Genomic DNA, 23,259 nt, shown 5'->3' on the forward strand with positions numbered 1-23,259 from the left:
TTTTCGGCAGCCTATGCTGTGGAGAGGGCGCATAGGGTCCCTTCTAGACCACCGGTTCCTGGGGCGCCACCGCGATTCCTCAACTGTAATGACAGAGACCTGATTCTCCGTTCTGCTAGAAGGCTTCCTGAAATCAAGGTGCACAACACTAAGGTGTCCATTTTACCAGACTTCTCATCCGACCTGCAGCGCAAGAGGGCCTCCTTCACCTCGGTGAAAGCCAGATTGAGAGAGAGAGGTGTACCTTATTCTATGGCTTATCCTGCCCGCCTCCGGGTGGTGGACGGAGACTGGGCCATCTTTTTCTCCTCCCCAGCTGAGGCTGATAACTGGCTGCGCGGGATGCGCTGAACCGGGACCTCCCGCTGATAGTTTGTGGCCTGCTGACTTGGACCTTGACCTGGTCGGTTATGGAGGCCCTTCTCTTCTTCTTCATTTATGGCTGCAGCTCGGGACATCTATGCAGCGGAGCAGGTACTGTGCCCCTTTCCCATTCCTGTGCATCCCCTTCCCACCTGGACCCCTGGACTTCCTCCTCCCTCCTCAGGCCCCGATGCTTCATTCCCCCCGTCTCCAGGTGCACATAACCGGTTTCCACGGCCACTCTACATCCTAACCTAGCCACCTGGTTCTGCAGTGGACTGTGTTCTGGGCACCCTGCTGGACGCTCTGCTGTGCCTTTTCTGTGTCCCATCTCCCCGGTATCCCTGTGTGTATGTTCCGGGGCGTGCGGTGACCCTGTGCCCTGGACTGATTCTATGGATTATACAGTGGACGCTGTCCGGATGACTATGCCGCGATGTTCTTGTGTTCCATCTCCCTTGTCCCTTAGTGTAGTGGAACTGGTGCTCCCTGTAGTGGATCCTGGTCAGGGTGCGTCCCGGTATACTAGCCTATACATGGAACATTTCCCCCCCCCCCTCCATTTTGTTTTGTTACCCCTTCCCTTTCCTTTCCCCTCCCTCCCTCCCCTACCCCCTCTTCCTCGCCCCTCTCCCTTACCCCGTTCCCTTTACTCCCCTCCCCCTCACCCTGCCCGCTTACTTCCATAGTGGTACTAAGTGGGAAGGTCCTGTCAGATATGGCTAGGGATCGACTGTTCCAGAACTACTGCCTTAATCCCACTTGGGCTTGCTGATTATTATTTCTGACCCTGTTGGGGGAGGTTGGGGGATGAATTGTATTGTGTTTATTATTGTACTATTCCCCACAAGGGTGTATGATACTGTTCTCTCTTTTGCTCTTTATCTCCCCTCTCCCAGTTCCCTCTGGTTCCTCTTCTCCTTCCTTTTCTACCCTCCTGGCTGCCCTTGTCCTTCTTCCCTCAGTCATTCCCCATTCTACGTCTCTCTATCTCTTCTCCCTTATCTTCACCTTCTTTGAGGCTACTGTTTCTTTGCTTGGCTTTTCTCGGTGATCTTTCTCTTTGTCCTCAGTGGGCCCCCCCCCTATCCCTCTTCTCTCTTTTTATCTCTATTTCGCCTCGCCTCCTGCTGGTGCTCGGCCTCGTCCCTTTCCCCGGTGGCTTCTTTGCTCCTTCCTGGTATGTCCTCAGCCTACTTTCTCTTCTGTTTCTACATCTGGGTCATTCTATATATATATCTTATATAGGTCAATTTCTACACTTTTGGATATGTAAGCAGGTTCTCCCCACTAGATGGAGCTGTTGCTCTCCTGATGCCTGTTTGGCTTCACATCTACATTGTTCTGTGTTCTCTTAGGTTCTCTGTTTCTCTGGTTGTTAGGGGGATATTGTTTTGCCTGTGTACTCTGCCTCTGATGATACTCTGTGACTTTAGTCGGTCGTTGACTATTTATTTTTCATATGTCCGCCGACCCATGCGTCCTTGTTGCGTCTTGTCCTGTGTGTTGGTGTTGTTTGTGCTTGCCCGTGTGCTCTTTTCCTATCGCAGGTCTTAGAGTGATGTCATGGAATGTTCGAGGTGTACGTACCCCGCGCAAGCGTGCTCTGATATTTGCCCACATTAGACGACATCGTCCTCATATTGTGGCACTTCAAGAAACCCACTTAACTCCTGATAGAGCCCATCTTCTGTTCAGGCCTTGGGTTCAATGGTCTCATCATTCATTCCATTCATCCTATTCTAGGGGGGTCTCAGTCTTGGTTAGCATGTTGGTAAGGTGGGACCCGGTAACGGTCCGTAAGGACCCTCAGGGCCGCTATGTTTTTGTACATGCATACCTGAATAATGTCCCGTATGTGTTTCTTTTCATCTATAACCCTCCCCCTGCCTCTATGGATATTCTACATAAGGCTGTCACTTTTGCTGCTTGTTACCCCTCAGCGCGGGTTCTCTGTATGGGCGATTTTAATATGGTGCTGGACCCTACACTTGACCGTCATAGCGCTAGAGGTACTGTCCTGGCTACTGGTGGGGATTCCCTTTCCTCGTTCCTGGGGGAGGTTGGGTGGATTGACATCTTCCGTGAAAGGTTTCCACATACTAGACAGTACTCATGCCACACTCTGGGATGTCATGCGCTGTCCAGAATCGACCTGGCGTGTGGTAACTCGCTCCTTCTCTCTCAGGTTGCCGCGATCTCCTATGAGCCGCGTGCTATATCTGACCATTCTCCACTATTACTTGATATCTCCATGGTCGGTTCTCGTACACCGCGTCGATGGAAAATTCACCCCTTTTGGTTAGACCAGATTGGTCCTAATGATAGGATTCCTGATCAGCTTCAAGTATTTCTTCAGGCTAATGCCCCCAAGGGGTCACAGGTACTAGTGTGGGAAACGTTGAAAGCCTTTCTGAGGGGATGCTTGCGATCTACTATCTCATTCATTAAGAGGTCCACAGTTAGGAGGGAGGAGGAGCTGGCTCAGAGTTGTGCGAACTTGGAGGCCCGCTATGTGGTGGACCCGTCCGAGGCTAACAAGGTTTTATGGCTGCGGGAGGGGCGGCAATATATGTTGCACCTTCACGAAAGGGCCAACAGGAAATTATTCTTCACCAAGCAGTTCTACTTCGAGCACGGGAACCAATCTAGTAAGCTACTGGCTCATATAGTCAGGCAAAACTCCTCTGTTGCTCCGATTCTTAAGCTCAAGGCCTCGGATGGGTCCGTCTTGTTCGGTAATGACGAGATGATGCAATGTTTCTCCACATTTTATTCTACTTTGTATACTTCACAGGTACAGTACAGTGCTGCTGAGTTGGCTGCCTACCTGGACGGCATTGATTTTCCTAAATTGTCTGCCTAGGATAGAGATTTTTTAGATGCTCCCTTTACTTTGTTGGAGTTGCAGGATGCTTTGGCTGACATGGCCAAAGGTAAGTCTCTGGGCCCAGATGGCCTCCCTTTAGAGATCTACCTGAGGTACAGTGAAGTACTCCTGCCTCCTTTGCTAGCCATGTATGAGAGGGCCTTTGTAGATGGGGTCCTACCTGATTCCTTATATGAGGCAACTATTGTTGTCCTCCTAAAACCTGATAAGGACCCTATGGAGTGCGGCTCCTATAGACCAATCTCCTTATTGAATCTGGACTATAAACTTCTAACTAAGGCCCTGGCCAATAGACTGAATCGTGTTATCCTATCTCTTGTGCATCATGATCAGTCCGGTTTTATGCCGGGCAAGTCCACTTCGGATAACATCCATCGTGTTCAGACTGCCGTCCAGGTGGGTAGTGCCCTGGGAGGGGACTGGGCCTTGGCGTCACTGGATGCTGCCAAGGCCTTCGATTCGGTTGAGTGGGGTTACCTTTTAGAAGTGCTTCACAGGTTTGGCTTTGGCCCCAATTTTAGGTCTTGGGTCTCCCTCCTTTACAGATGCCCGCGGGCCCAGGTCCTTGTGAATTGCGTGTTTTCTCCTCCATTTCACCTAGGTCGAGGTACGCGTCAGGGGTGCCCCCTGTCGCCGCTTTTGTTTGCGGTGGAGCCCCTTGCTTTGCGTACACGACAGGACTCAGGTTTCCGTGGTATGTCTGTGGGGCGTAGAGAGGAACGTATAGGCCTTTACGCCGATGACATGGTGCTCTTTGTGTCTGACCCCACTACAATGCTTCCCTATGTGATTGACCTGATGGATCGCTTCGGGCACTTTTCGGGACTGTTCATTAATTGGTCCAAGTCGGCGGTCATGCCGCTGCTGCCTAGAGACTGGCCCCCGATGTTAGGTGGTCTCCCGGTTGTCACTGCATTTAAATACTTGGGGGTCTATATTAATAGGGATCCCCTGTTAGATTTTGAGGTTAATGTTCTTGCCCTACATTAAATCTAAATTTAGGATATGGGCCCCGCTGCCACTGTCTGTCACTGGACGTATTAATCTTATCAAACTTATCATTCTCCCCAAATGCTTGTATGTATTGGAGCATGCTTCTGTCCCTAAATCCTTTTTTGATTCTGTACACTCCCTTCTGTCCCCGTTTATTTGGGGGCCTAATAGGCCTAAGATCAGCCTCACTACTCTCCAACGCCCAAAGATGTTTTGTGTTCCTTTGAGCAATTACAGTCAGATTATGGTTTGCCTCGACATTGTTTTTTTAAGTACCTGCAGCTACGTCACGCATTATCTACTCAATTCCCTGCCGGGAGTGCGCCCATATCAGCCTTCCCTCTTATTGGTATTCTAAAATCACAGGGCCCTAGGGGACTGGTGTCCATCCTCTACATGCACCTCATTCAGGCCAAGAACTCCCGTTTCCAGCTGCCGGCTATCCGACACTGGGAATCTCATATTCCTCACCTGACCAAAGATGAATGGGAGGAGATGCTTTCTTCGCACATGGTGTTATCTCCCTCCACTAATAAACTGATACAATTAAATATTATAGTTACATCACCCCTGTTCATTTACTTAGAATGGGTCGCTCTGACTCAGATGCCTGCCATCGATGTGGTGTGACTAGAGCTGATTTTTGGCATCTTATTTGGGCTTGTCCTGTTATAAGATCCTTTTGGCAGGATGTCCATCAACTTCTTGCTACAATTGTCCAACCTCCCCCAGGGTGTGATCCTTTGATCTGTTTATTTGGAGTTCTGGATGAGGAAGTGTGGCTACATTATGTGCGCACTCTAATGCGAGAATCCTTATTTTTCGCTAGGAAAGCAATAGCCCTCAAATGGATGGACCCCGGCTCACCTTCCCTGTCTCAGGGGAAAGCCTTAGTTAATGCTATGATACCTTTTTCCCACATTGTCTACAAGAATAGAAAATGCCCTGGTAAATTCCTCTCTGTGTGGGGTCCCTGGTGCTCCTCACCATTGACTCAGTGCTCATACTCTGTGTCCTCCAGACGGGATTTAGAGTCATAAATGTCCCTTTGTTTCTGGATGTTGTTGTCTTTACCCCTCTATTTTGTTTTGTTGCTTTGTTGTATGGTGTGTTTTTGTCCCTCTACCCTTGTCGGATGTGTGTGATCCCTCTTCTCTATGGACGCATGGGTCTGCTCTAATATTAGGAGTACTTTGCTTGGTCCTCGCGACTGATTATAGCTGTGTATGCAGAGTTCTTCACAACGTATTTTTATTTTTTTGCTCATTTAATACTGACTACCTCCCCCTTTTTCCGTTTCCCCTCTCTTTATGTCTTGGGTTATTCTACTGGTTGTTCTAAGTTTCACTCAGTCTATGTCCTCACTGCACTGACTACTGACAGATTCTCTACAGTAATCTGTCGTCTACATTCTGCTCACATGTCCATATTTTCAGTGCCTTATTAGCTGTATAATTACACACTTTGTACTACTTGTTTATGTGAGGACGATGTGGCTGATGTTTGTTTAATCTTCAATAAAACGTATTTAAAAAAAATAAAATAAAAAAAAAGATAACTGAACACACCCTCGGAGAGAGAACCAAAGAGAAACCCAAAAGGGCGGGAGCTGTGCCCCCCAATGGATCCTTCGAGAAAGAGATTTTACAGTAAGTGTTAAAAAATCTCCTTTTCTCTATCGGCTCCATTGGGGGACACAGACCGTGGGACGTACCAAAGCCGTCCCTTGGGTGGGCAGATAATCAGTCAGGCAGACAGCTGTGCCGCCTGCAGCAGTTTACGGCCCAGACTAGCATCAGCCGATGCGAAGGTATGAACCCGGTAGAACCTCGAGAAAGTGTGCAAAGACGACCAAGTAGCCGCCTTGCAAATCTGCGAGGCAGAGGCTTTGTTCTGGAGAGCCAAGGATGCCCCAACAGAAACAGGTAGAATGAGCCACAACCCTGAAGGGAGGAATCTTCCCCCTACAGCAATAGGCTTCCGAAATGGCAGATCGGAACCACCGAGAAGTGGTAGCCTTGGAAGTAGGTTGTCCCTTACAACGACCTTCCGTAAGGACGAAAAAGGAAAAGGACAGAAGAATAATGTCCTCATTGACATGAAAGGCTGAAACAACCTTAGGCAAAAAGGAAGGATCTGGCCGGAAGACAACCTTGTCCTGGTGAAGCACCAGAAACAGAGAACGGCAGGAGAGAGCTGCCAATTCAGACACTCTCCGAATGGAGGAAACAACAAGAAAATGCCACTTTCCAAGAAAGGAGGTGCAGGGACACCTCCCCAAGGGGTTCAAAAGGTTCACCTTGGAGTACCCCCAGAACCAGATTCAAATCCCAAGGGGGCGAAGGTGACCGATAAGGAGGGGCAGCATGCGCCACTCCTTGAAGGAAGGTCCGGACATGAGAATTAGAAGCCAGAGGATGCTGGAAAAGAATAGAAAGGGCCAAAACCTGAAACTTATGGGAACTGAAAGACAACCCCAGTTCCAATCCCGACTGCAAGAAAGAGAGAAGACGGGAAACCGAAAAGGTAACAGAACACAAGACCTGAGCTTCACACCAACTAAAATAAGACCGCCAGGTACGGTGGTAAATTTTGCCGAGGAGGACTTACGAGCCTTGAGCATGGTGCGAATGACTTGGGAAGATAAACCACGGCTCTCAAAACCGTGGTCTTGACCGCCACACCATCAAGCAGAGACGGTAATAGGGGTGGGACAGGAGACCTGAGATAGGAGGTCTGGACGATGGGGAAGTCGTTCAGGAGCCTGACCATGACGACGTACCACGCCCACCGGGCCCAGACCCCGCCCCTGGCAAATGGGGGTGAGTAAGGGTTAAATCACCTATCCTATGTTTGTTGTTGACATATAAGTAACGTGTGCCAAGTTTCATGTGTATATCTTTAGCCGTTTGGACGTCATGCTGGAACATTCACACACACACACACACGTTGAGTTTTATATATATATAGATATGTATGCACACATTGACTGCGGCTTTATCCATTCACGAAACACATTGGAATTTTTTGACCCGTCTGGTGACATATGACACTCACATTCCGACACCCATACCACAGTTTTTCTGTCCATTGTTTACATTGTGGTATCATTTTTCTGAAATATCTATTTTTATCTTTATTTACTTATGGAATTCATTACTACAGTTTATACATACTGATAACATAAAGCATGCCGGTAGGGGAATAAGATTGAGATGTTTCATTGGACATGTATATATATTCATACACACTGCTTATGTCTGTCTTATTCCTTGTTCACACTTATGCTTTGGCTGTTTCATATCCCCACATATACTTCTTTGTCCTACCTTTTTTCCAAATCCACTCCATGTTTTGTGGCTTTGTTCCATGCGAAGCATGACTTGCACACGTCATTCAGCCTCCGGTCCCAGCAATTGCTGGTTTCCGCCGGGCTCATTGGAAGTATATACTATATAAGGTATATCTGCCCATTACAAAGTACAACTGGTCACGCAAAAAACAAGCCTTCACATAGGGGTCTGGGAATGGAAATATAAAAGAGTTATGAATTTTAAAAGGCGAGGAGGAAAAAACAAATACGCAAAAATAAAATTGGCTTCGTCCTTAAGGGGAAAATGGGCTGAGTCCTTAAGGGGTTAAGGTCAAAATGGGCTTGGTCCTTTAGGGGTTAAATCACCAAAAACGGAAAAAAACAACACCCCATTCTTTTTCCAAAAGGAAGTCAATTTTATATGAAATAAGAGGATTGGACATGAAATAGGAGGGATTTTACAATGGCCCCGACATATAAAAGCATCGTATGTCGATGCTGACATCGACATGCGATAGCCTCTGAGGGGTGTCGATTTGATCATATATCGGGGCCATCGCATGTCGGAGGGTTACTGTATACAACATCTAGCGATTCCCCCTGGTCCAGTCTGGAGCTCACCTCCTCATAAAAGCTGATCAGGTTAGTTTGACAGGACCGATCCCTCATAAAGCCATGCTGATATGGAGTCATACATTTATTTTTATAAAGATATTCCAAAAAAAGCATTTCTTAGAAAACCCTCAAACAATTTGCATACAACGGGGGTTAAACTAACAGGTCTATAATTCCCTGGGTCACCTTTTGGCCACATTCTATGACCATATTAAAAACTGCAAAGTGATGTTCAAACCTCTCCAAATACCCGAAATGGGTGAAAAATATACCGTATGGTCAATACCAGTGTGTGAGGAAGAATTGCAGTTCTGATATTGATTTTAAAACACAAGCCAATATTCTACGGGAGTGTTTTAATGAAAAGGGTTACCTCAAAAAAGTTCTAAGTGATGCTTTTAAGGTCACTAAATGTCAACAAAAAGATTTTACAAAAAATTGTATACCGAAAACCAACTGAAAAAGCAGAAAAAACCTTGAAAGAAAATGTAATTATATAACAAACTACAATGCCTGTGCTAAAGATATTAGACAAATCTTGAATAAGCACTAGCCAGTGTTACTAATGGACCCCATTTTGAAGGAATTGATCCCCAAAAAAACAGCTATAACATTCCGGCGAGCCAAGACTCTTCAGAATAATTTGGCTCCCAGCCGAATCAAAACATCTCATACACTGGGTTTAGAATCTTTTCCTTCTACAACTAATAATCATACTTGTGGTACATTTTGCTGCAAACATCCACGATGTCTTTGCTGTGCTTTAATACCTTCTGTAGGTGTTATTAGTTTTACATCAAGGTCTACAGGAGAAATGTTTAAACTGAAAATATATGCAACTGTACATCATCTTATGTGGTATATTTACTGACCTGCCAATGTGGCCTTCAATATATAGGTTGGACCATTCAAACATTACGATCTAGAATGAATAAGCATCTGCATAATATTAATGTATAATTCAAGCTGCACAGTCTATCTCGCCACATAATGCAGATACATGCCGGAGATATGAGTGGGTTATCTCTGTGTGTTATTGAGAACTGTCCAAATCGCTTCCAGCTGTTAATTAATCAGGAAATCTTCTGGATTTTCAGGGTTAACACGTTATTCCCAGAGGGATTAAATTAGACCATTGAAAGAACCACCACATATTGAAAAAAAGGGAAAGGGAATTTTTTTAATAATTTCTTGGTATGTTGTTGCTTTATCTATTCATTCATCAGTGTCATAGATCTTGTGCTCTATGTATTTAATTTTTATGGATATGTTTTTATTCTTTGTATAACATTTGAATATGTGTTCAGATTCGGGTGTATCTGAATGTTAGTCACTCCCACGGAAGTGGTGTATACCCTGATACTTCTATATATCCGTATTTTTGCTCTGTCTTCTTGCATGCCTGATGAAAAGACCATGTTAAATGAATTCAACTACAATTTTTGTATCCTGGTCCACCTGGTCCTTGAATGACGGTTGGCAGCGCAGAACCACTTCCACCTTCCTTTGTGCCCATTGATGTATCCTGTACACGCCGGTCTGGCATGGGAAGTCTGCAGCATCCACCTCGGAGTCTTATGATTCCACATGCGAATTGAGCGTTGTGCCTCGGTCACTGCACAACGCTATCAGGTGAGCACATTACTCACCTACAGTGGGGATCACAAGTTTGGGCACCCCAGGTAAAAATTTGTATTAATGTGCAAAAAGAAGCCAAGGAAAGATGGAAAAAATCTCCAAAAGGCATCAAATTAAAGATTAGACATTCTTATAATATATCAACAAAAGCTAGATTTTATTTCCATCATTTACACTTTCAAATAACAGAAAACAAAAAAATGGCGTCTGCAAAAGTTTGGGCACCCTGCAGAATTTATAGCATGCACTGCCCCCTTTGCAAAGCTGAGACCTGCCAGTGTCATGGATTGTTCTCAATCATCATCTGGGAAGACCAGGTGGTGTCAATCTCAAAGGTTTTAAATGCCCAGACTCATCTGACCTTGCCCCAACAATCAGCACCATGGGTTCTTCCAAGCAGTTGTCTAGAAATCTGAAACTGAAAATAGTTGACGCTCACAAAGCTGGAGAAGACTGTAAGAAGATAGCAAAACGTTTTCAGATGTCAATATCCTCTGTTCGGAATGAAATTAAGAAATGGCAGTCATCAGGAACAGTGGAAGTTAAAGCAAGATCTGGAAGACCAAGAAAAAATATCAGACAGAACAGCTCGCAGGATTGTGAGAAAAACAATTCAAAACCCATGTTTGAATGCACAATCCCTCCAGAAAGATCTGGCAGACATTGGAATTGTGGTACACTATTCCACTATAAAGAGATACTTGTACACATATGGTCTTCATGGAAGAGTCATCAGAAGAAAACCTCTTCTATGTCCTCACCAAAAAAATCTGTGTTTAAACTTTGCAAATGAACACATAGACAAGCCTGATGCATTTTGCAAACAAGTTCTGTGGACCGATGAGGTTAAAATTTTACTTATTTGCCGGAATGAGCAAATATACGTTTGGAGAAGAAGGGGAACAGAATTTAATTAAATGAACCTCTGTCAAACTGTTAAGCATGGGGGTGGATCAATCATGCTTTGGGGTTGTATTGCAGCCAGTGGCAAAGGGAACATCTCACGAGTAGAAGGAAAAGTGGATTCAATAAAATGTCATCAAATTTTGGATGCTAACTTGATGCCATCTGTGAAAAAGCTGAAGTTAAAGAGAGGATGGCTTCTACAAATGGATAATGATTCTAAACACACCTCGAAATCCACGGGGATTACATGAGGCGTAAACTGAAGGTTTTGCCATGGCCTTCACAATCTCCTGACCTCAACATAATTGAAAATCTATGGATACCTTAAAAGAGCAGTGCATGACAGACAGCCCAGAAATCTCAAAGAACTGGAAGACTTTTGTAAGGAAGAATGGGCAAAGATACCTCAAACAAGAATTGAAAGACTCTTGGCTGGCTACAAAAAGCGTTTACAAGCTGTGATACTTGCCAAAGGGGTCAGTACAAGATATTAACTCTGCAGGGTGCCCAAACTTTTGAAGATGCCATTTTTTTGTTTTCTGTTATTTTGAAAGTGTAAATGAAGGAAATAAAATCTAACTTTTGTTGAAATATTATAAGAATGTCTAATCTGTAATTTGATGCCTTTAGGAGATTTTTCCCATCTTTCCTTGGCTTCTTTATGCACATTAATACAATTTTTTACCTGGGGTGCCCCAACTTTTCATCCCCACTGTTTTGTTATAGGTTACTGGCCTACTGATCCTGCACATTGGAGCGCTCCGGTGGTCTTTTCATTTATATTTTCAAACCTCTCCAAATGACCATTTCTTTGAATAGATTTTACAGATTTTCAATATTTATTATCTTTTCTGAACACACAAATAATGGAAAACATAAATGTCTTAATGAGGACAATTGAATGTCAAGCTTCATAAATCTGGTGCTTTCAAGAATGACTCAATTAGGATTTTAATTTTTCTGAAAGAAAAACAGAACACTGATTAAGAACAGTTTTGGAACAACTGTGTAAATGGACTACAAATGACATGGTAGAAATCCCTGAGCAGTGGTTACAATAAGATCAGATTTACAGTGTTAATCCTTTTCCCCTTAGTCTTCTCAGCAGCACAATGATGTCTCTGCCCCTGAATGCCCTGCTGGACATGGAAATGTTTAATAAATTATGCAAATCTGAAGCCCACCCCCCTAATGTATATAGGCAACAGCTCACCAGAGTAAATTCTAAGGGGAAACAAATGAACATCCTAAATCTAATCTTCCCTGTTGTTCCTCAGCAGCACAATGATGGGGAGATAGAAAGTAGTTACCACTATAGGGAGGGCCTTACTGCTTAGCAGATGTTAACAGTGACTAAACAAATGTTGGGTGATTCGATAGGATACTATTTAGTCTAAAATATTTGATAAATGCTCCAGGTTTCATACTGGCATATTTGTTTAAGAGGTACAGTACATATTTCTGCACTGGAAGTAGCCATAGCTCTGGTAGAATGCGCTCTAGTGAAAGCAAATGGATCTGAACCCTGTTGAACAGGGTTTCCCAACCTTTTCCGGCTCGGGGCACCCCTTGGAAAAAAAACATATTCGCGGGGCACCCCTACCAAAGTTGACGAGCAAAAAAAAAAAAAAGGAAAAAGCCGCAATGCACAATATCTATTTATCTGTCACAAATGTTGCTTTCTCTAATCAGCGTTGTTCTCTTTTCTTCTCCATCAGGTCCAGGATATCACAACAATTTCTTCCAGCCACAATTCTTGACCGTTAAACCTCCAAAACTAACTTATTAGGCTCTGCACTTTTCCAGCATCAGCCTCCAGATTCCGGTTTTACAAGTGAAGAGGAATACAGGGGCGTATAGGTGAAAAGGGGTAACAGAGGGGTGTAGAAAGGTGTCCATGGTTAACAGGTGTGTAGAGGAGTCTACATGGGTGACAGAGGGGTGTACATGGGTGAAAGAGGTGTGTAGAGGAGTGTACATGGGTCATAGATGGGTGTACATGGGTGACAGGGGTGTAGAGGAGTGGACATGGGTAACAGAGGGGTGTACATGGGTGACAGGTGTAGAAGTGTACATGGTGTGGCAGAGGGATGTAGAGGAGTGTACAGGGGTTGCAGATGGGTGTAGAGAAGTGTACATGGGTGGAAGAGTAGTATACATGGGTGATAGATGGTGTACATGGGTCACAGAGGGGAGTAGAAGAGTGTACATGAGTGAAAGGGGGAGTAGGGGTGATAGAGGGGTGTACATGGGTGACAGAGGGGTGAAGTAGAGTGTACATGGGTGGCAGAGGGGTGTAGAGGAGTGTACATGGGTGATAGATGGGTGTACATGGATGACAAGGGTGTAGAACAGAAGGGTGCAGAGGGGTGTACATGGGTAACAGAGGGTTAGAGGAGTGTACATGGGTGACAGAGGGGTTAGAGGGGTGTACATGGGTGACAGATAGGTGTAGAAGAGTATACAAGGGTGGCAGAGGGATATAGAGGAGTGTACATGGGTGGCAGAGGGGTGAAGAGAAGTGTACATGGGTGGCAGAGGAGTGTACATGGGTGATAGACAGGTGTACATCGGTCACAGAGGGGTGTAGAAGAGTGTACATGAGTGACAGGGGGGCATAGGGGCTGACAGAGGGGTGAAGGGGGTGATAGAGGGATGTCCATGGGTGACAGAGGGGTGTAGAGCAGTGTACATGAGTGACCGGGCTGTAGAGGAGTGTATATGGGTGACAGAGGGGTTTACAGGAGTGTACATGGGTGGCAGAGGGGTGTAGAGGAGTGTACATGGGTGTACATGGATGACAAGGGTGTAGAAGAGTGTAGATGGTTAACAGAGGGGTGTAGAGGGGTGTACATGGGTGAAAGAGGGATTAGAAGGGTGTACTTGGGTGACAGATAGGTGTAAAAATTTGTACATGGGTGGCAGAGGGTTGTATATGAGTGTCAGAGGGGTGTACATGGGTGTCAGAGGGGTGTACATGGGTGATAGATAGGTGTAGAAGACTGTACATGGGTGGCAGAGGGGTGAAGAAGAGAGTACATGGGTAGCAGCAGAGGGGTGAAGAGTGTAAATGGGTGGCAGAGGGGTGCAGAGGAGTGTACATGGGTGGCAGAGGTGTGTAGAGGAGTGTACATGGGTGGAGGAGGGGTGTAGAGGAGTGTACATATGTGGTAGAGGGATGTACATGGGTGACAGAGGGGTGTACATGAGTGACAGGGGGTTTTAAGGGTGTAGAGGAGTGTACATGGATGCAGGAGCGTAGAGGAGTGTACATGGGTGGCAGATGGGTGTAAAGGAGTGTACATGGGTGGCAGATGGGTGTAGAGGAGTGAACATGGGTGGCAGAAAAGGGGGTGCTGGGGTGTAGAAGAGTGTACATGGTTCACAGAGGGGTTAGAGGAGTGTACATGGGTGAAAGATAGGTGTAGAAGTGTGTACATGGGTGGCGGAGGGGTGTAGAGGAGTGTACATGGGTGGCAGAGGGGTGTAGAGGGGTGTTCATGGGTGGCAGGGGTGTAGAGGAGTGACAGATGGGTGTAGAAGTGTACATGGGTGGCAGAGGGGTGGACTTGAGTGACAGAGGGGTGTACATGGGTGAGAGAGGGGTGTAGAGAAGTGTACATGGGTGGCAGAGGGGTGTAGAGAAGTGTACATGGGTGGCAGAGGGGTGTAGAGTAGTGTACATGGGTTGCAGAGGGGCGTAGAGGAGTATACATGGGTGACAGGGGTGTAGAGGAGTATACATGGATGGCAGAGGGGTGAAGAAGAGTGTGCATGGGTGTCAGAGGGGTGCACATGGGTGACAGGGAAGCTAAGGGGTGACAAAGGGGTGTACATGGGTGACAGAGGGGGTGAAGAGGAGTGTACATGGGTGACAGAGGGGTGTAGGGCAGTGTACATGGGTGACAGAGGGGTGTAGAGGAGTGTATATGAGTGACAGAGGGGTGTTAAGGGTGTAGAGGAGTGTACATGGATGACAGGAGTGTAGAGGAGTGTACATGGGTAACAGAGGGGTGAAGAGGGGTGTACATGGGTGGTAAAAGGAGATTTTTTAACACTTACCGTAAAATCTCTTTCTCCAAGGATCCATTGGGGGACACAGACCGTGCGTGTATGCTGCTGTCTCTAGGAGGTGTGTGACACTATGGCAACAAAAACAGTTGGCTCCTCCCAGCAGGATATACCCGCCTTCAGGCTCTGAGCTAATCCTGAGCAATAGGAGGAGACTAACAGGTCAAGAAAAACCCAAAACTGTCCGAGAACCAGAATAAAAAACATAACTCAGCTTGCTCTTCTGAGTTACATAGTTACATAGTTAGTATGGTTGAAAAAAGACATACGTCCATCATGTCCATCAAGGGGATTGAAGGGAAGGATGTAAGGGGATAAGGGAAAGGGATGTAGTTTTATAATTCTGCATAAGCATTAATGTTATTTTGTTCCAGGAATGTATCTAACCCTGCTTTAAAGCTGTTAATTGTTCCTGCTGTGACCAGTTCCTGAGGTAGACCGTTCCATAAATTCACAGTCCTCACGGTAAAGAAGGAGTGCCGCCCCTTTAGACTAAACCTTTTCTTCTCCAGACGGAGGGAGTGCCCCCTCGTCCTTTGGGGGGGGTTTAACCTGGAACAGTTTTTCTCCATATTTTTTGTATGGGCCATTTATATACTTATATACGTTTATCATATCCCCCCTTAAATGTCTCTTCTCAAGACTAAACAATTGTAACTCCTTTAATCGCTCCTCATAGCTAAGATGTTCCATGCCCCATATTAGTTTAGTCGCGCGTCTCTGCACCCTTTCCAACTCCGCAGTGTCCCTTTTATGAACAGGCGACCAAAACTGAACAGCATATTCCAGGTGAGGCCGTACCAATGCTTTATAAAGGGGGAGTATTATGTCCCTGCCCCTCGAGTCCATGCCTCTTTTTATACATGACAATATCCTGCCGGCTTTGGAAGCAGCAGCCTGACATTGCATGCTATTCTGTAGTCTGTGATCTACAAGTACACCCAGATTCTTCTCTACCAGTGACTCTGCCAGTTTAATCCCCCCTAAGACATACGACGCATGCAGGTTATTAGTACCCAGATGCATAACTTTACATTTATCCACATTGAACCTCATTTGCCAAGTGGATGCCCAGACACTTAGTCTATCCAAGTCATCTTGTAACTTATGCACATCCTCTATAGACTGTACCGTGCTACAAAGCTTGGTGTCATCTGCAAAGATAGAAACAGAGCTGTTAATACCATCCTCTATATCATTGATAAATAAATTAAACAACAGCGGGCCCAGTACTGAACCTTGGGGTACACCACTAATAACTGGGGACCAATCAGAGTACGAATCATTTACCACCACTCTCTGGATACGATCCATGAGCCAGTGTTCAATCCAGTTACAAACTAAAGTTTCCAAGCCCAAGGACCTTAACTTACCTGTCAGATGTCTGTGAGGGACAGTATCAAACGCTTTGGCAAAATCCAGAAACACTATATCCACAGCCATTCCTCTGTCAAGGCTTCTACTCACCTCTTCATAAAAGCAAATTAGATTGGTTTGACAACTTCTATCCTTAGTAAACCCATGCTGGCTATCACTTATAATACTATTATCCCCTATGTATTCCTGTATGTAATCCCTTATAAGTCCTTCAAACAATTTACCCACAATGCACGTTAGACTTACCGGTCTATAATTGCCTGGCGATGACCTAGAGCCCTTCTTGAAGATTGGTACCACATTAGCCTTGCGCCAGTCCCTTGGCACAATACCAGACACCAGAGAATCTCTAAATATCATGAACAAGGGTACAGATATTACTGAACTTACCTCTCTAAGAGCTCTTGGGTGTAGTCCATCCGGCCCTGGAGATTTGCTTACATTTACTTTACTTAACTTACCTTGTACCATCTCTACATTAAGCCAGTTCAATACATTATATGATGTGTTACCAGCACTGACCTGGCCAATGTCAGCTCCTTCTTCCATAGTATATACAGAACTAAAGAACCCATTCAGTAGCTCCGCCTTGTCTTGATCGTCCGTGACAACCTCCCCATTATCATTATTAAGGGGTCCTACATGCTCTGTCCTTGTTTTTTTTGTATTTATATATCTAAAAAAATATTTAGGATTAGTTTTGCTTTCTTCGGCCACCTGTCTCTCATTTTGAATTTTTGCTGTTTTTATTACATTTTTACAGATTTTATTAAGCTCCTTGTACTGTTTAAATGTTATAGCTGACCCATCAGATTTGTATTTTTTGAAGGCTATTTTTTTGTTGTTTATTGCTCTTTTAACCTCATTTTGTCAGCCATGTAGGATTTAGTTTTAATCGTTTATATTTGTTCCCCTTTGGTATATATTTAGCTGTATAGTTATTTAGAGTTGATTTAAAGATGTCCCATTTACCTTCTGTATCAGTATTTGAGAACACCTCCCCCCAGTCTATGTCCTGTAGTGCAGCCCTCAACCCAGGGAAGTTTGCCTTTTTAAAGTTATATGTTTTTGCCTTCCCCGCCTGTCTTTGTTTTCTACATTTTAAGTCAAAAGTAACTATATTGTGGTCGCTATTACCAAGGTTTTCCCGCACAGTTACATTACCAACCAGCTCTGCGTTGTTGGAAATGATCAGATCCAACAAGGCATCACTTCTTGTTGGGTCCTCCACAAACTGGCCCATAAAATTATCCTGCAATAAATTTAGGAATTTTCTCCCCTTTGTAGTTTTAGCCAACCCCCGGCCCCAATCTATATCTGGATAGTTAAAATCTCCCATTATTACCACTGTACCTGCCCGGGCGGCCCTCTCTATTTGTTTATACAGCCGACCTTCTATCTCTTCAGTGATATTAGGGGGTCTGTAGATTACACCAAATATAATTTTTTCAGTATTTCCCTCCTTTTGTAATTCTACCCACAGTGATTCCACCTCCTCAGAATCATCACACACTATGGCATCGTTCACATTGACTTTCATACCACTTCTTACATACAGACAGACTCCACCACCTTTTCTGTTCATTCTATCCTTGCGAAACAATGTAAACCCCTGCAGATTGACAGCCCAGTCATGCGAGGAGTCCAGCCATGTCTCAGTGACCCCAACTATATCAATATGTTCCTCCAGTATCAAGGCCTCAAGCTCCCCCATTTTATTTGCTAGGCTTCTGGCATTTGTGAACATACACTTTACATTTCCATTAAGTTTTACACATATAGTCTCACTAATGGGATTTTCAGAGTTATTGGGGTTAATGTCATTTTTTGAGTTATAAGGGCTAATTGTACTATTTAAGTTATTGGGGCTAATGGGATTTTTTGAGTTATTGGGTCTAACGTTATTATTTAAGTTATTGGGGCTAATGGGATTTTTTGAGTTAATGGGGCTTATTGTAGTTATTGAGTTATTGGGGCTAATGGAATTTTTTGAATTATTGGGATTACAATTTTTCGGGCTACATTTATTTTTACAGCTGGTTTGTAACGCATGAATCTCCTTATCCACTGCTCTTAACCTCTCCCCACAGGACTCCTCTCCACCCACCATTATGTCCTGACCCCTCTCTAACCTATCCATCCCACTGTCTGCTTTCTTTGCTTTATTATCCTCCCCCCACTCACCTAGTTTAAATACTCAGCCACCCCTTCCAGGATTCTCTCCCCCAGCACAGCAGACCCCCTTCCATTCAGGTGCAAATTATCCGTAGAATAGAGTTTGTACCCCAATGAAAAGTCAGCCCAGTGCTCTAAAAACCCAAACCCTTCCCCCTCACACCACGACTTAAGCCATGCATTTAACTCCCTAAGCTCCCGCTGTCTTTCCTGCGATGCGCATGGCACAGGAAGTATTCCAGAGAACACAACCTTAGAGGTCCTTCCCTTCAGCTTGGCACCTAGTTCCTTGTAATTATTCTTCAAGGACCTCCACCTACCATGTATTCTGTCGTTGGTTCCCACATGGACCACGACAGCTGGGTCATCCCCAGCCCCCCCTAGTAATTTGTCCACCCTTTCCACCACATGCCGAACCCTGGCACCAGGGAGACAGCAAACCATTCGGTTGAGGTGGTCTTGGCGACAAATTATTCTATCCGTCTTCCTGATTATAGAGTCCCCTACCACAACTAACTGTCTTGGCCTACCTGCGTTACCATCCCCCACACTACTAGTTGAGCTGTTCCCCCGGCTGTTAGGGAGACCAGTATCCACTAGGGTTGCCATCTCTGAACTGAGGCCCTCGCATCATCGCCCAACTTGGCAATTTTACTTGGGAGATCAGAAGCAGAAGTGACCTTCCTTTTCCTTGCCCCCTTTCCAGTCCCTCTAACTACATTAACCCAGCTCCCTACTTGGGCCTCCTGGCTAGTTTCTCCAACCTCCATTTCTACCCCACTAACTGCTTGCTCTGTAAGATTGTCAATCGCCCTCAATGTTGCATTTTGCTCCTCTAGATCTCTAAGACGAGCTTCCAGGTGGGCAACATGCTCACATTTGTCACAGCGGTATTCACCCTGAAGCTGCTGCTCCAGAGATGTATACATGTGGCACAATGTGCACTGAAGAAAACCTCCAATCCTGCTGTCCATATCCTTGGTGACAAACAGCTGTTATTAACTATTAAGAAAAAACTACTTTTATCAAGGGAGTGTAATACAGTTATAGTGGGTCCTGCTTACAACTCCTGCTTTCTAAACTTCTGCTTATAAAACTTCTCAAATGTAACACTTAATAATACAACACTTTAGAATACAGACCCACCCTGAGTGTTGCTGTGTAAGAGGGGGCGTGAAAGAGGAGTTACAAAAACAGGAGTTTGAAAGCAGGAGGTTGAGATCGCTGTGAGTGTTAATTTCTGAACCCACAAGGTCTACAAAAAATTTTAAGTGTAATTTTGACTGTCTTTTTTCCTATACATTTGTGAAATCCCCATAACTAGATGGCCTCCATGTTGGAAAATGCAGTCCAATGTACATCCTGTTCAATGTATGCAATCCTTGAACAACAGTTTGAGGGTGCATACTGTTGTGTGAGATGTGTGCTAGTTGTCCGTTTGGAAGCCTAGATCCTGCATCTAGAGGGGCGCCTGGCAATAATGAGAAGCATTAACAACATGGAGAGGAGTCTCGTGCTCACTGAGCAGGCACTCTCGGGAATAGAGGTGGGGGGAGGACAGTGGGACGGAGTTGCAGGACAGTCAGGCAGTTAGCTGGGTTACAGTTAGAAAGAGGGGTAGGGGGAAAAGTGTCAGGGAGGCTAGTCCTGAACTGGCACACCCCAACAAGTTTGCCCGCTTGGCAGATGAGGGGGATGCCATTACAGAGCTAGCAGAACTGCAGCAGGATACTGCCTCTGACCGCCAGGGGGGGTGTCTGCTCCAGTAAGGAGGGAGGGAGGAGTACAGGGCAGGCCAGACAGGTACTAGTGGTGGGGGACTCAATTATTAGGGGGACAGACAGGGCAATCTGTCACAAAGACCGGGATCGCCGAACAGTGTGTTGTCTGCCTGGCGCACGAGTTCGGGACATCGCGGATCGGGTTGACAGGTTGCTGGGTGGGGCTGGAGAGGACCCAGCAGTCATGGTACATATTGGCACCAATGACAAAGTAAGAGGTAGGTGGAGTGTCCTTAAAAATGATTTCAGGGACTTAGGCCGCAAGCTTAAGGCAAGGACCTCCAAGGTAGTATTTTCTGAAATACTACCAGTACCACAAGCCACACCAGAGAGGCAGCGGGAGATCAGGGAGGTAAACAAGTGGCTCAGAAGCTGGTGTAGGAAGGAAGGATTTGGGTTCATGGAGAACTGGGCTGACTTCGCTGTCGGTTACCGGCTCTACCGTAGGGACGGGCTGCACCTCAATGGGGAGGGTGCAGCTTTGCTTGGGGAGAAGATGGCTAGAAGGGTGGAGGAGTGTTTAAACTAGGGACTTGGGGGGAGGGAACATACAGCAAAGAGGGGGAAGATAGTGTAGATAGAGAGGTGGGAATTATAAATGTACCTGGGGGTGGAGCGGAGGGAGGGGTTAGAATAGTTAATAGGAATAGGCTTCATAGGAAAATAAAACACACCCTTGAATCCCATTAACCCCAATAACATAAAGGATGGAAATGTAAAGTGTATGTTCACAAATGCCAGAAGCCTAGCAAATAAAATGGGGGAGCTTGAGGCCTTGATACTGGAGGAACATATTGATATAGTTGGGGTCACTGAGACATGGCTGGACTCCTCGCATGACTGGGCTGTCAGTCTGCAGGGGTTTACATTGTTTCGCAAGGATAGAATGAACAGAAAAGGTGGTGGAGTCTGTCTGTATGTAAGAAGTGGTATGAAAGTCAGTGTGAATGATGCCATAGTGTGTGATGATTTTGAGGAGGTGGAATCACTGTGGGTAGAATTACAAAAGGAGGGAAAAACTGAAAAAATAATATTTGGGGTAATCTACAGACCCCCTAATATCACTGAAGAGATAGAAGTTCGGCTTCATAAACAAAAAGAGAGGGCCGCCCGGGCAGGTACAGTGGTAATAATGGGAGATTTTAACTATCCAGATATAGATTGGGGTCCGGGGTTGGCTAAAACTACAAAGGGGAGAAAATTCCTAAATTTATTGCAGGATAATTTTATGGGCCAGTTTGTAGAGGACCCAACAAGAAGTGATGCCTTGTTGGATCTGATCATTTCCAACAACGCAGAGCTGGTTGGTAATGTAACTGTGCGGGAAAACCTTGGTAATAGCGACCACAATATAGTTACTTTTGACTTAAAATGTAGAAAACAAAGACAGGCGGGGAAGGCAAAAACATATAACTTTAAAAAGGCAAACTTCCCTGGGCTGAGTGCTGCACTACAGGACATAGACTGGGGGGAGGTGTTGTCAAATACTGATACAGAAGGTAAATGGGACATCTTTAAATCAACTCTAAATAACTATACAGCTAAATATATACCAAAGGGGAACAAATATAAACGATTAAAACTAAATCCTACATGGCTGACAAATGATGTTAAAAGAGCAATAAACAACAAAAAAATAGCCTTCAAAAAATACAAATCTGATGGGTCAGCGATAACATTTAAACAGTACAAAGAGCTTAATAAAATCTGTAAAAATGTAATAAAAACAGCAAAAATTCAAAACGAGAGACAGGTGGCCAAAGAAAGCAAAACTAATCCTACCGTAAATATTTTTTTAGATATATAAATGCAAAAAAAACAAGGACAGAGCATGTAGGACCCCTTAATAATGATAATGGGGAGGTTGTCACAGGCGATCAAGAGAAAGCGGAGCTACTGAATGGGTTCTTTAGTTCTGTATACACTATGGAAAAAGGAGCTGACATTGGCCAGGTCAGTGCTGGTAACACATCATGTAATGTACTGAACTGGCTTAATGTAGAGATGGTACAAGGTAAGTTAAGTGATATAAATGTAAGCAAATCTCCAGGGCCAGATGGAGTGCACCCAAGAGTTCTTAGAGAGGTAAGTTCAGTAATATCTGTACCCCTGTTCATGATATTTAGAGATTCTCTGGTGTCTGGTATTGTGCCAAGGGACTGGCGCAAGGCGAATGTGGTGCCAATCTTCAAAAAGGGCTCTAGGTCTTCCCCAGGAAACTATAGACCGGTAAGTTTAACGTGCATTGTGGGTAAATTGTTTGAAGGACTTATAAGGGATTACATACAGGAATACATAGGGGATAATAGTATTATAAGTGATAGCCAGCATGGGTTTACTAAGGATAGAAGTTGTCAAACCAATCTAATTTGCTTTTATGAAGAAGTGAGTAGAAGCCTTGACAGAGGAATGGCTGTGGATATAGTGTTTCTGGATTTTGCTAAAGCATTTAATACTGTCCCTCATAGACGTCTGACAGGTAAGTTAAGGTCTTTGGGTTTGGAAATTTTAGTTTATAACTGGATTGAACACTGGCTCATGGATCGTACCCAGAGAGTGGTGGTCAATGATTCGTACTCTGATTGGTCCCCAGTAATTAGTGGTGTACCCCAGGGTTCAGTACTGGGCCCGCTGTTGTTTAAATTATTTATCAATGATATAGAGGATGGTATTAACAGCTCTGTTTCTATCTTTGCAGATGACACCAAGCTTTGTAGCACGGTACAGTCTATAGAGGATGTGCATAAGTTACAGGATGACTTGGATAGACTAAGTGTCTGGGCATCCACTTGGCAAATGAGGTTCAATGTGGATAAATGTAAAGTTATGCATCTGGGTACTAATAACCTGCATGCATCGTATGTCTTAGGGGGGAGTCACTGGTAGAAAAGGATCTGGGTGTACTTGTAGATCACAGACTACAGAATAGCATGCAATGTCAGGCTGCTGCTTCCAAAGCCGGCAGGATATTGTCATGTATCAAAAGAGGCATGGACTCAAGGGACAGGGACATAATACTCCCCCTTTATAAAGCATTGGTACGGCCTCACCTGGAATATGCTGTTCAGTTTTGGGCACCTGTCCATAAAAGGGACACTGCGGAGTTGGAAAGGATGCAGAGACGCGCGACTAAACTA

The 23,259-nt window shown here is 44.9% G+C and overlaps 1 protein-coding gene across 12 annotated transcripts in view; it reads right to left on the minus strand.

Annotated features, from left to right (window-relative positions):
• The window catches only part of C3H6orf118 (chromosome 3 C6orf118 homolog), a 303,945-nt gene that overhangs the window by 33,447 nt on the left and 247,239 nt on the right, over positions 1 to 23,259 (minus strand). For 2 of the 12 annotated variants that reach the window (XR_008891406.1, XM_056566825.1), the window contains one exon: positions 11,419 to 11,678. The exons of the other annotated variants lie outside the window; for them this stretch is intronic. Coding sequence is in view for 1 of the 2 variants with exons in the window: in XM_056566825.1 (XP_056422800.1) it covers positions 11,630 to 11,678 (49 nt within the window). In the remaining variant the exon portion in view is untranslated. Of the gene's footprint in view, positions 1 to 11,418; positions 11,679 to 23,259 lie in introns of those variants that run through there. 12 annotated transcript variants of the gene reach the window in all.

This window comes from Hyla sarda, chromosome 3 (genome assembly GCF_029499605.1).
Source record: "Hyla sarda isolate aHylSar1 chromosome 3, aHylSar1.hap1, whole genome shotgun sequence".
NCBI classification, from domain to species: domain Eukaryota; kingdom Metazoa; phylum Chordata; class Amphibia; order Anura; family Hylidae; genus Hyla; species Hyla sarda.